Here is a 13986-nt window from a genome sequence, read left to right on the forward strand (position 1 = left end):
CCCATTCCCTCCTTCCCTACACTCCAGATCCCAATAAGCAGGAAAAAGCTGGATTTTCGCCCTCTGTGTTTGTTTTTTGGATCAAACCAAGAAACAGCGAGAAGGAGGGAAGAACATATCTTTATAACGTATTTTTTGCACTCAAGCCCTTTTTAATATCACAGTCACAACAAGAATTCGAGATAAAATTTTTTTCATGCTTGCAACAAACTGGACACAGGGAAGTTTAGATTGAAAGAGAACCCCTCGAAAATAGATCGCGTTCGTTCCTTCCCCGCACCCGGCGCGGTCCAAACGCTGGGGGCGGGGTGGGGAGGCGGGACGTCATGACGTCACAATGCCAACGCGCCGCCGTGTTGTTTTTGTGCTCCCGGCTCTCGGGAAAAGCCGCCGGGATTTCTCCACCTGAGCCAGTCCGTCCTGCGTCCGAGGGGCTCCGACGTCGCTTCTGAGAGCTCTGCCAAGCAGCGTTGCGACGGGAGCTGACGTTTCTGAGGCGGTTCTCGTACCTCCCGAAATTTGGCGGAGGGGAGGGAGACGGGGAGACACGCAACCATCAGCGAGGAAGGCAGGCCCCGTCCGGGGATCTTAGAAACCCTGCGGTCCATCATGAAGTTCCAGTATAAGGAGGACCATCCCTTTGAGTATCGGAAAAAGGAAGGAGAAAAGATCCGGAAGAAATATCCAGACAGGGTCCCTGTGAGTGCAAGGGGGAACGGGGAGAGGGAGGGAAGAGGATGAGCGGGGGCTGTGGGGACGGGGGAGTCATGATGGCTGCCCTTAGGCACAGGAAGAAGGGTGGTCTCTGTGATGACTGAGCCCTGAACGCCCTTAAACTGCTAGGAGAGCCCGTGGAATGGATGTTCTCACTGCAGATTTTTCAAAACGCATCTCCCCAGGGCCCGTCATCTTTAGAGCTGACCGCATCTTCAGAGCGGAGCCTACGTTTGAGTGACTCAGCAGTCTTCAGAGGATGTGCAGGTTGAGATGTGTTCAAAATGTGGCCCTTTTCTGAGAGAAGGATCGGGTTGGGACCCTATATTTGTTCGCTTTAAGACCCCAGGGAAAATCTTCTGGAAATAGCTTGATGCGATGAGGATTGCGTCCATCCGTTTCTGCCTTAGGGGCTTCTCCCTTAAGTTGACTTTGGCCCTCATAACATTGGGTTTGGGAGGGAAAGATTCAGAAACCAGAGGATCCTTTCTTTTATTCCATAAGAATTAGAAAAGTATGTGTTGGGGGGGTGTGGGGGGGCGACACAAGACAGGCCTGGCCCAGAAAACAAGGTCACGTTCTCTGCGCAACAGCCCGATTGCCTCATCATTCTTGGCTCCGGGGGCATTTGTGGATGCAGCCAGCCTCTCTCCGGTACTCATTCTACCAGATTATACCTGGACGCAATAACGAGAACTGAGGCCTTTTTCTTGACGTTTTGGAGTCCAGTTTATGTGGTTAAAATGAGTGCCGGCAGTCAGGAGGAACAGAGGAAACATTAAGGTAGCTTTCTGCATCCGGGCGCTTTTCCCGTCACCCCCTCCCCCACCACTTGCCTGGTTTTCTGTAATGTAGGCTACGCACCCGGATTGGAAGGCAGAAGACTTTTAAGTGTGGTAGGAGGAACAACCACCCTTAGGTTTTGAAGATGGAGGAGCAGGGACTTTTCAGACTGTGATATATTCAGGCGGGGATATTAGGATAAAGATTACATATTATGTACAGGTAAAGTAATTGTGATTATCTGGTGTCAGTTCTTGACCTGCGGGGGCGGGGGGGGGGTACTCTTGGGGACTCTTCTCCAATCCTTACCTGATTCTCACGGTATTACAGCTACTGGAAGCCACTTAGGCCTTCTGCCAGCAGTAGAAATTCCCTGCAGTGCTTTATAAGGAAGCCAGACCTTAGGGCTGTACCATTCACCAGAAATTGCACACAAGGGTGTTCCGGTAAAAAGCAGAGCTAGCCCAGTTACCCACTGACTAAATGATCCTTCTCCTTGTTTAATCTCTGGACCTAGGGTGGCTGCTTCAGAAGTTCCCCGGATTGTAGGATAGCAATCCTACTTTCTTAGAATGTTTAAAAATGATAGCTTTCATTGATTGATAGTTAACTCTGTACCTGGCAGTACGTGCTCTGACTTTATTCAGTTCAATCCTCACACCATTATAATCCCATTCTACAAATGAAGGATCTGTAGCTCAGAGAAATCAAGTATTCCGAAAGGTTTCCTGTGGGCTGGTGTGTGACAGAGCTGAGATTCCAGCTCTGGTTGTTGGATTCTCCATGCCGTATCGTTTCTCAATTTCTAATACAGTTCTATCAAACAATTAAGGAGGCACTGTGTACCTCACACTGTTAAGTATTGGGAATCAAGAAAAAAACATCACAGCCCTCAAAACGTGAGAGTCATATGATGCCAGAAACATCACGGACTCCCGTTGACTCAGAATTCTCTTAAATATGAGGCTCTATTCCAGTAGCTCTGCCTAAGTCACAGACTTTGAAATGTACCTGTTCCTAAATCTAGTTAGAATTCCCATGTGTTTCTTTACAACTGAGACCTTCCCATCTCAGTCATTTACATGAATTCACCTAGAATATTTCAACTCATCCTCCCTATTTTCCTGCTTATTGTTTGATGTAAAAAGTGTTTTACCTGTGCGATAATTTGTAAGCTGTTAGAATCATCACTCAGATCTCATGGTTCCTCCAAGTTGGATTTTAATTTATAAGCCTCCCAGCTGCTGCTCGGGTGCTCACCCTGTGACCACCTTTGTAGTTGTGATGGAGGAAGAAGAACTCTCTGCTCTGAGTTGGGAGATTTTTTGTTCTAGTTCTGGACAGGATCCTTAACCTTGCTGTACTAAAGTGTCCAGTATACAGAAAAGAGGCTTAAGCGTAAGTGATTTCTAAAGCTCCTTCCAACTAGACCATTGGTGTTACCAAAGCAGTCAAGTACCCAGACTGCTCACATAACTCAATTTCATTTGGCCTCAACTTACCTCTTAGCTATCATGGAAAGAACAGAGGGCTCATAACTTGGGAGGTTTTCTTGAGATCTTAAAGTATCTTAATAGCTACAATGTATTGAAAACCTGGAACACTGCAGGAAATTTAGGAACAGATTGTCTAGCCTTTAAACTTTGTCAAAGGCCCTGTGGAATACTGACCACATTGCACAGAAGAAAAACCTTAGAACCAAAGAGGAAATTGATCTAGTCAAGGGCCCACGGGTAGAGGTGGGATTCCTGGAAACCTCAAATATCTTCTGGTAAGCCAAGGCCTTAATGATAACCCAATACCCTCCTGTTCCTCTCCAAATCCTGCCCTCCTGTCTGGATGTCTTACTTGCTGTATATTTTATCCACCCCCCCCTTTTTTTTTTTGCTCTCTTTTTGCTGTTTCCATTGCTTCCTACTGATGGGAGCTGGCAGCTCTCAGGGTTCCTTTGAGACAGTGCTAGGCTCCCGCTCTTTTCCCTTTGATTTTAGTAACCTGCTGACTTTTGTCCATCCTCATTGTTGGGCCTTCACTGGTCTCTCCCTGAACCTCTTCTTACTTTTCCTTTTAAATTTCTTATTAATGTATTTTTTTCTCCAGTTTTCATTTTTAAATTTTTAGTGGGATCATGTCCCTCTGGTCTTCCTGGTTCAGTATTCTTTTTCTCCAGAAACAAAATAATGTTTTTTACTATTTTAATGTGTTTCACTTAAGAGCTTCAAGCCCCAAGTCCCTCCCTTTAAGTCAATTCATATATTAAGATAATTCTTTATAATTTACAAGTCATTTTTACATAAAATTTCATGGATCAAGGTTATTGTAGCCGTACCGTGACTGTAAAATGCCAGGAATAGCCCACAATCCCTGTACTGACAAGAGGAACGCTTGTTCCAAACTTTGCTGTGAAAGAGAAGAGAAGGCAAAGGGTTCAGTACTCCCAAGAGGAAGACCCTTTGCTCTTCTTTGCTCCCGATTTTATCGGTCCTTCAGGGTCGTCACAAATCCTTATCACTGTTTCTCAAGCACAGGATGTGTGACTAGGGGTCTTACTGAACCTAGGAGGATCTGTTTACTGGAAAGATACGCTGTGCTAATCTGCATGTTCTACGAGTTTCGCTAAATTTAGCCTAAGGGACAGTACGTACATCTGTTCGATCTCAGGGATCTCAGGGTGGCTGTTGGGACGAAGAAAGCTTCAGGGAACTCCCGGCGGCATTCTAGTGGCAGAGTAGTCCCAGGCCTGGCATTCCAAAGGCAAGGCCTGTGCCCTTCTCAGAAACCACCTATGCCCTCAGCAGCCTCCATGTTAACATTTTAGCAAGCCAGGTATTATGGCTGATTCCATCCTCTACATTAACCCCAACAATAAAAGATGTGTTGGAGAGGTACTGTCTTACTGGAATGCTGTGGCTCAGAGAAGTTAAGTGACCTGTTGAAGCTCACGCAGTTCCTCAGGATACTTGCCTAGTGTTAGTTCTACTTCTGTAACCCTCCATGTGTTTGACCAGGAATGATTGCATTTTCTAAACCAAAAATCTAAAGCTAATGGTTTTATAAAACATTTTAAATATTTATGATTTCCATTATGTAAGCTATAAATACTAAGCATATTTTTGTAATTATTTCATAAATAAGTGTTACTAAATGAATATTTAAAGTTTTATGCTTAAAATCTTTAATTTTTATATATATTCTTTTTTGTTAACAGAAATATGTGATCTGTAAAATTTGAAGTAATCTAGAAATATTTAATGTAGATATTGAAATCCCTTTAAAATACTAACACCTAATCAATGTTGATACATGGGTTATTGGAAGTGACATAATACAGGATCTCATACTCTTAAGTATGATTTGGTACTTTCTTTCACATGAAATGTGCCTAGAACATTTTTTGGCAGTCATTCTTCAAAATTTTAATAAAGTATAAAATTGAAACCACATTTTATCTATACCTTTAATAAGCAGCATTCATTAGTATAAAACTAGTAGGTACTCGGGAGCCTTGGAGGAAATGCACAGTCCTCTTTTTTTTTTTTCTTTTTCCCTTTTTTCCCCACCTTCCCCCTCCTTTTTTTATTGTGTTATGTTAGTCACCAATACAGTACATCGTTAGTTTTTGATGTATTGTTCCGTGATTCATTGTTTGCGTATAACACCTAGTGCTTCATGCAGTCCATCCCTCCTTAATACCCATCACCAGATTTACCCATTCCCTCACCCTCCTCCCCTCTGCAACCCTCAGTTTGTTTCCTGAAGTCCATAGTGTCTCATGGTTCATCTCCCCCGGATTCCTTCCCTTCATTTTTCCCTTCCTGCTTCTAATGTCCTTTATGCTATTCCTGAACATTCCACAGTCCTTTTTATGCTCTCATTAAATACTGGGAAGTGCAGATCTGTACCTGACAGGTAGCTTGTAATTACTTAAACTCAAGGTTCTGTTTACATTTTGGCCCTCTCCTATTCTCTTCTTACTGCAGTAATAGAACTATCACCTTACTATGGAAGCCCTTGTTCCCATAGGTTTTCTAAGAGGTGAAAGGGGATGAAAAATGGGAACATTTTATTGGGTCTAGACAAATGTACCTCAGTAGGGTAACTGTAGAATGTGGAAGGAAAAATATTAGATTGAGTCCTGTATTTTTCATTCTCCCCCTCCTCTCTCCCAGGTGATTGTGGAGAAGGCTCCGAAGGCCAGGGTGCCTGATCTGGACAAAAGGAAGTACCTGGTGCCCTCTGACCTCACTGGTAATGCTTTTCTCCCTCCTCAGACCTTCCTTCCCATGGAAGAGCCTCTTTGGTCCCTCCTGTGTGCGTGAAATTGTGGGATTGAGAGGAAGTAGAGTTGAAGAAAGTGGGTGGGATTCACCCGAGAGAGGGGACTCAAACTGGAGTGACTCAGCCATTCTCCTTTGCCAGTTACCTTACTCATTTCCCATCATAGTGTCTTGTGTGATTTAGATACAGCAGAATGCGCAACATTGAAAGCAGTGACCAGGTGCCTGTGTTTTAGAATCTGCTTTGTTACTGTGCTAACAATTTATTCCAAAAGGAAAGTCAGAGGGAGGATCACATTTTAGAGTTTCTCAGCTAAGTACTTTGTCTCCTTAAACTACTGTTTGTGGGAATATGTTTTGTAGATACTGTTGAGGGTTACAAAGACTACATTCTTCACCTTAATGATCCTTAATGGAATAACCAGTGAATCCAGAAAACCCTGGAAAGATTTTGAAGATGTGTTTTCCCCAGAGTTGTTAGATTTGAATGTCAGTCTTCGAGAACTTTTTCAGTGTGTTCGATAGAAGGTGCAGTGTTGAACCCAACCCCACTTACTGCCCAGACTTTGGGATGAGTGACCATGCTGAGATTACTGGAGTCCAGTAGAGCTCTCCCCATAACTTGTTTGTCATAAGGTGGGAATGGGGATGGAAGTGCCTTTCAGATCCCATTTAGACAGTACTGGTCTAGATGTACATAGGATTCCCTCAGAGTCTCCTCGGGCTTTGAATGGAGGTGCTGGCATGATGTCTGAAATTGAGTAAAGCGGGAAAGGATTGAAGGGTAAACTTCTTGGTTGCACATCAGGGAAGATAGAGGCTTCTTTGAGCTGTAATTCCATTTCTGAAGTTACAAGACAGTATTTGATTCTGCTGAGATTCTGTTTACTACTTTAAAGTTGCTAGTTTTTAGGGTGCAGGTGCAGTAGAGTCCTGTGTCCGTCCCATCCATTTCCCCCACCCTTCCCCTTACGTAATCCTTTTCTGAAACCTTCTTCCTTTTTCCAGTTGGCCAGTTCTACTTCTTAATCCGGAAGAGGATCCACCTGAGGCCCGAGGACGCCTTGTTCTTCTTTGTCAACAACACTATCCCTCCCACTAGCGCTACCATGGGCCAGCTGTATGAGGTAAGTGTCCTGGTCACAGCAATACCATGCAGGCTTGTGTTCTCCAGCCTTTGTTCCAGGATCTGCTGATAACACGCCTAGGAAGTAGGGCAAGAGGTGTTACTTCCCTGTATCCTCTTACACACCACAGTGTACGGCTGTGGGCGGTTAGATGTCACTTGTCCTCTAGGGATTGAACAGCGTACTGGATTCATTCTTTTTAAATTCTCAGTTTTGCCTTATTCTAGGGTTCTCACCTTGGATCGTCTTTATTGAAACAGCAAGAAATTGTTTCCAATTGCAAATTCCAAATAAAATGAGATTTTAAAGTACAAAGTGAAGCCTTTAAATTGTCTTAACAGATAGACTGAGTTGGAGACAATAATTTGCTGACTTCATTTGGTTTAACTGGTACACTATTCAGAATCTAATGAAAAAACTATTGTAAAGGACTTGCTCATGCTGTATCACCCAATTTTGTGGCTGTATTATTCCTTAAAGGATTTCATGTGGTACTTCCTTCTTATTGTGCCCTGTGAGTTGTGTAAACTTGTTCTAATAATCTCTTAATCTCATTTTTATTCTGTAGCATATATTCTCTGTTAGTGTATATTGTAGTATATATATATTTTAGTATCTTTGTTCCCTTGCTGGAATGAGCTTTCTTAAGGGTCATGTTCTTATCTCTGATAATCTGTATGTACTGATGTTCTCCTTGAAGATTCTTTGTGAACTCAAAAGTTGAATTCCAGTCACTTCTGTGTATTCTTTATTCTTTTCTCAGTGGAGGCTAATGATGCCTTGCATACCTACCTACCTTGTGTGAGGCTCAGAATCCTGAAGCTAATGAATGTGATGTTTTCCTCTTGTCTCTTCCCTCAGGACAACCACGAGGAAGACTATTTTCTGTATGTGGCCTACAGTGACGAGAGTGTCTATGGGAAGTGAGTGGTGGAAGCCCAGCAGATGGGAGCACCTGGACTTGGGGGTAGGGGGAGGGGTGTGTGTGGGACTTGGGGAAAGAGAGGGAGGGCTCCCACCGTGGAGGAGACAGAGGGGAAGACATCTGGAAACACTACACCGCACACACCGTCATCATATTTTCACACGCTCAGTTGATATTTTTTGCTGCTTCCTCAGCCCAGGGAGAAAGCTTGTCAGGACAGAGGTGTTGGATTGGCTTTGGTAGAGGAATGAAGATGATTTAATTTCACAACCTTCCTGTGAATTAATATTTGCGTGACTTCACAGAAGAGGCAGGAGGCGGGCAAGTTGGGGCCAGAGATGATTGTGGACCACCAGTAACTTCCTGCTCTCCTTCCTCTTTGGGCAGAGATTCTATTTTTGACATTTGCACATGATAGGTAGGGAAAGGGGATGAGGATGTTTTAGGACTACTGGTAGTAGATCATTCCTAGGGACCAAAAGAAGCCCATTGTAATTAGAGCATTGTGACGCTGACCTATCTCCACGCCCCCACCCCATCCCATTCATAATCCCACAGCCAGACCTCACAGCGCCACCCAGTGATGCTGATAGACATTAGGCAGACATTGGGATGGCGCTCTCAGCGCTGGAAGATGGGGGCCAGGCATGAGGGACGGTACGGTTTTGAAGATAGTTTTGGTAACATTAAACTGGAATTGACTAAGTTGAGCATCTCTGTCTAACCTGCTCTCTCTCTGGTGCCCCTTATCCCACACCTCTGTGGGACTGCAGTGAGCCACAACCATTTCCAGTTACGGGCTAAAACCACTCCTTGAGCATTTCCCAAACTTCGCTCCATGTATAGGGACAGAGATGTCTTAGGTGTGGAAGGGGCAGGTATGAGGTGAGACAGGTTGTTGTCTGTGCCTCTCACTCAGCCAGGATTCTTGCTCCCTTGTTGCTGTCCCTCAGTCCCAGGCACACAGAACTGCTAAGTGATGGCCAGCTGCCTCCTGATTTAGGTTTTCATGTCCTGCAGCTGCTAGTTAGACAGGTGTGAGGGGATGATGTAATACTTCACAGGGATTCTAAGGATTCTGATTATTTTCACTTTCGGGGTTGTGTGGGTGGGGGTGGGGAGCAGGAATCGCACTCAAGACATGACATTTCAGTTCATCTCTGCTAATGAAAAGGGTCCTTCCTGTGGGAGAAATCTGTGTCCGTTCTGTCAGCTGCAGATTTTTGTGTAATGAAGTTTATGCTGTCAGGCAAAGAAATAAAATAATTGCATACCTTGAAAACCATACCTGTGTTCAGAAATGTTGCTTTTTTGGACTGTACATGTGAGTAGATGGTGTGTGGACTAGGAGCAGAAAGCTTTGAGTGAGGGCAGCTGTTAGAAATGAACGCTCCCATGTGGTCAGACACAGACAAGTTTACTCAGCTCTTAAAGTTCAGAGGTGAGTGTGGTGGGGCAGTGTGCCTGGTGCCTGGGTGATGTGTTTGTGATTCTCTGCTCCACAGATAATGCCTTGTCATTGCTTTCTGTGTTTCTCCAAGCTGAGGCTGGAACACTGCCTGGGTGAGACTATAAGGGGTAAGGCGGGGGTGTGCTCACTGAAGTGCAGATATCTGGGCCTCGTTCCAGGTTTAGCGGACTCAGAATCTCAGCAGAGGCATCTGTGCTGTTAACCAGCTCCTAATTTCTGCTGCACGCTCAAGGTGGAGAGGCATTGCTCTTTCTACCTGGTTTTAGTCTGAGTCTCAGCCAAACCTGTTCTGTCACATCTTGGTCATGAGGCCACCATCACCCAGAGGAATAAATGGTGCAGAGGTAAGGCTTCTGGGATTAGAACAGGCTGATGTCTTCTGACCATATGAGTCTCTCATTTATTCATTTGGGACCAAAATGTAGGTGGGCATGAGGGTGCAAGTTATGAGACAATGAAAAACCAAGGAAGTAGTAGAAAGTCCTTTTTTAATCTTAAAAGCTATCTCTAATCCTCTTTCATCTCTTGCAAGCCATGTGTCCAAGTGGTGTCTGTCTCTGCAGACTTTTATGGACAGTATCACAGTCACCAGATGGATAGAAACAGGTGGTTACAAAAGACCCATCGTGCGATTCCACCCACCACCAAAACATGTCCAGTGCACTGATGGAAAAAGTTAAGTTAGGATTGAGAGAAGGACGAAGCTGAAGCCCAGCAAGCAGAGAATTATGGAAAGCTCACAGGAATTTGGATTTTTGACATCAAGGCCTTAAAAATGAACACGTTGTTGGTACTGACAGAAAAACCTCAGGAGGGTGTTTCTGATACAGTCAAGTGGAAGCTAGTATTTGTATTGACAATACAAACTATTTTGCAATGAGTAGACTTATCCCAGTAGTTAGGAATGAGATTAGGTGAATGCTTAGAAGCTAACAACTGCATTGCAGATCCCAGCTTCCTGCATGTTGGAGAGAGTCCCTGTAGCACAGGAGACCTGTCCTTGCTAAACCAAACTTGAGTTTGGAGGTTCTCCCCGAGGCCGCTTTTTATTTCTGTCCTCCTTATCTCTGGATACTCCTGGTGGGGGAATGCCCCTTGCGTGGAACGTTTCACATTCTTTTAGATCAGCCTTCTGATTTTATAGGTCCATAAAGTTGAATAACTTTTTTTTTTTTTAAACATTTTGTCAGAGCACAAAGGGGGAACAGCAGGCAGAGGGAGAAGCAGACTTCCTGCTGAGCAGGGAGCATGAAGTGGGACTTGATTCCAGGGCCTTTGGATCAGGACCTGAGCCAAAGATAGACATTTGCTTGACTGAACCGTGCAGGAGTCCCCATAAAGTTGCAGAACTTAGCTAAGGTCAGAGCCATACCAGATACTTGAATGCTGTGATTTGGGTATGATGCTCTTTTGTGAACAGTATCTCCCAAGCCTGTCTCCTGTGTTTCCTGCTAATGAGTCTTGAAAGCCACTTTGTATCCTCAGGCCATTGTGTCAGTCTTGAACTAAAAACATATTAGGAAATACCGTTTTCATTAACCTTGGCCTCATGTCCCAGGTAATATTGACTTACTCTGATGCTTCCTTCTGGAGACCAAGGTTGAATGATGTGTCAAAAAGCCCACTCTTCCCTTGGAGGCCAGTGTGACTCAGCAGCGTTGCTGAGTGAGTCCTTTGCTGTATTTATTGTATTTGCTGGTAGAAAGATCCCATACTAGTAGGTCGGCCGGGCCTGGATCTTGCTTTCCCAAGGATAGCCTTGGTTCGTGCTCATTGTCCTGATTTATTAATGGTTCCTTACTTCACTGTCACAAGTTTCCCAGTGGAAAAAACATGGTTCTACTCCTTATACTAAGTTTAAAAAAAAAAAAAAAAGTTTCTACCCCCATCAAGAGAACCAGTGCCATTCAACATAGCATGCCCAGTACAGCTCTGTGTGGGGGACGTTGAGAAAAAATGCTGCCTCGGAATGGCAGAGTGAACTTCCTCAGTGCAGACTTGTGCACTTCCTTTAAAACACTGTGCACTTGAAAGCATAGTAGGTGGCTAGGGAAGCATGGGCACTGCCTCACATCTCTCCCAGATATGCCTCTGTGGCCACATGTGAACGGTGTCCCCAACGTGGTTGCTGCACAGTCCTCTGGCTGGTACAGTGACCTTTGAACACAATGTTTTATTGCCGGTTGCTATGGAAATACTACATTTATTAAGCTGTTCTGCATATTTTTATCATTAAACAAATGCAGGTATGGGATGATTTTGATATGTTGTGTCTGGTCTGGGGGTGGTGATATACACTTGAAATGTACATGTACCAAATCAGGTCTGCTGTAAATAACAAAGTCAGTTACTTCTGGAAAGAAACGAATTGATACATTGATTCCATTCTGTGTTGATCAACTATTCATAGCTGTGTTTTCTTTTGGATCTTTTTTTTAACTCTGATTGATAGATTTGAACAAACTCTGAACATTCATTGTTTTTGTTTTTTGTTTTTTAACCCCCTGTCTGAAACCACCAATTATCTTCTGAAACTGGCCAATTTTGGCCGAGGTGGCTGTAAGGCCAGGTTGTCCCTTCATTGCAGCCCTGAGTAACCAAGTATGTCCTTCCTGTTCCTTGCCTGCCACACACCTCACCCGCCCCTCTCTTCACCTGGATATTACTGTGTGAGGTGTGAAGTTCAGTCAGCTCTGGCCTGTGGCACATGGTCCTGTGGGTAACTGGGGCTGTGGAGCTTGTTTTTCTCACTTTGGTACATGTTTAAAAATAATAATAATAATAATAATAATAATAATAATAATAATAAAAACAACCAAAAACTCAGAAACACAAACAAGAGAGTCCCTGTTGCAAAAGTTGTGACAGGCTGTGGTGATGTGAACCTGATTGCCTGTATATCATAGGACCATTTTTTTCCCATTTTCTGTTACTGTATTACAGCTGTGGGCACTTCGGTACGTCATAAAAATACGTGCAGATTATTTTCCAGGTTTGAAGTAGCAGGAAGTGATCACCCCTAGAAGTGGTCAGAATGACAATTCAATATGCCATTGTTCGAACAGTGACTAAGAAGCCCCAGGTCATTCTGGCGTGGGTCGAACAGCGAGTTGGACCATTTATTTTGACCGTTCCGTTTGCAACCTGGCAGGGTGTTGAAGATTTTTATGGCTTTGTATGAGAGGTACTAAAGCACCTTAAACTTGAATAAAGTGATCTTGAGATCTTGAGTGGAGGGCTGAAGTGCATTTTCTATTTTTTGCACTTCTAAGTAGGTTCAACATTACCCCAGATTATTCAGTGAAAGTGTGCTGGTTGCCTCCTGCTGGGCGTTCAGAGGCTGAAAGTAAGCTGTATTTTAGGGGCTGGCATTAGCTAACTCCCTCTAAGTCTTTGTTCGCCTGTCATCTCAGGACCACGCTGAGCACCCTTTGAAGTATTTTAGCAACCTGCACCTATTCGCTGCTCTCCCACACAGTCCTACCGTGCTTGTTTCTTCACTTAGCACAGATTACTTTTTTTTTTTTTTTTTTAAGATTTGTTTTAGAAAGAGCACATGTACACAAAATTGGGAGTGGGGGAAGGGATAGGGAGTGGGGAGGGGAAGGTCCCAGGGAGAAGGAGAAACTCTGAGCAAACTCCATGCTAGGCCTGGAGCCCGAGGTGGGGCTTGACCTCACCACCCTGAGATCAGGACCTGAACTGAAACCAAAAGTCTGGTGCTTAACTGACTGCACTTTAACATTTTTTTTTTTTTTTCAAGTCTTCTCAATAGATAGTAAGTTCCACAAAGGCAGCAACTTTGTTTTGTTCACTGATTCACATGAACTGGGGAGAACCATGACATCTAGTTTATGCTCAAAAGTAGTGAAACAACAATAACTTCTGATAACACATAATGTCTCAGTTCCAGAACTAGGTAATTCTGTTAAGAAACAAATTAACCCTAAAAACGCATATTAGGAAAGGACCACTCAAAGAACTCTGGGAGCCCTTAGAGTTTACTAGGAGATCTGGAGCCCGGAAATAGGGCTTGAATCTCAGTGCTGCCACTTCACTAGGTCTTGGACAGGGGCCAATCCGTCTTCCGTTCACATGAAATTCTGACTTCCTTTTCTCTTAGCTATAGCAATAATTACATCTTAGTTTGTGAATATTGAATAAGTCCTTTGCAAACCGTTAAATAGCATTATTGCCTGTTTGGAATATATTTTATCTGTAATGACAATAACAGGCTAGCTGGCAGAACAATTTAGGTTTTCATTGTTTTATGACATTCATTGACAATTACTGGATATGGCATGAGTCAAAATGAAGCCACCTTATATTTAGCGGCATGTCTATAAAGACAGCTCTTAGATGATGGAAACACCACAGACAGGGTTTTTGGAGTTTTGTTTTGTTTTTTTTTCTTTCTGTTAAACTCTCCTTGAGGATTTATTTTCTTGACAACAGTAGCTGCCACTTAGCTTGCATTCATCCTCAGGATGAATGGATCTTTTCCATAGCACACAGTAAAACATAGATGTGGGACAGAATAGCTAGACCATTTTTCAGCTTGATCGAGCTGGAAAACAATATCATGAATCTTTGTTTTATTCTTTTAAATATTTTATTATTTGACAGAGGCACAGCGAGAGAGGGAACACAAGCTGGGGAGTGGGAGAGGGAGAAGCAGGCTTCCCTCTA

The 13986-nt window shown here is 43.7% G+C and overlaps 1 protein-coding gene across 1 annotated transcript; it reads left to right on the forward strand.

Moving 5' to 3' along the window:
* The first annotated feature begins 326 nt into the window (after positions 1 to 326).
* On the forward strand, positions 327 to 9108 carry GABARAPL1 (GABA type A receptor associated protein like 1). The gene is made up of 4 exons (XM_032347258.1): positions 327 to 699; positions 5667 to 5745; positions 6783 to 6901; positions 7763 to 9108. Exons 1-4 carry the CDS (start codon positions 610 to 612, stop codon positions 7826 to 7828), a joined length of 354 nt encoding a protein of 117 aa, XP_032203149.1. The 5' UTR covers positions 327 to 609; the 3' UTR covers positions 7829 to 9108.
* The last annotated feature ends 4878 nt before the right edge of the window (positions 9109 to 13986 follow it).

This window comes from Mustela erminea, chromosome 6 (assembly GCF_009829155.1).
Source record: "Mustela erminea isolate mMusErm1 chromosome 6, mMusErm1.Pri, whole genome shotgun sequence".
Classification (NCBI taxonomy): Eukaryota; Metazoa; Chordata; class Mammalia; order Carnivora; family Mustelidae; genus Mustela; species Mustela erminea.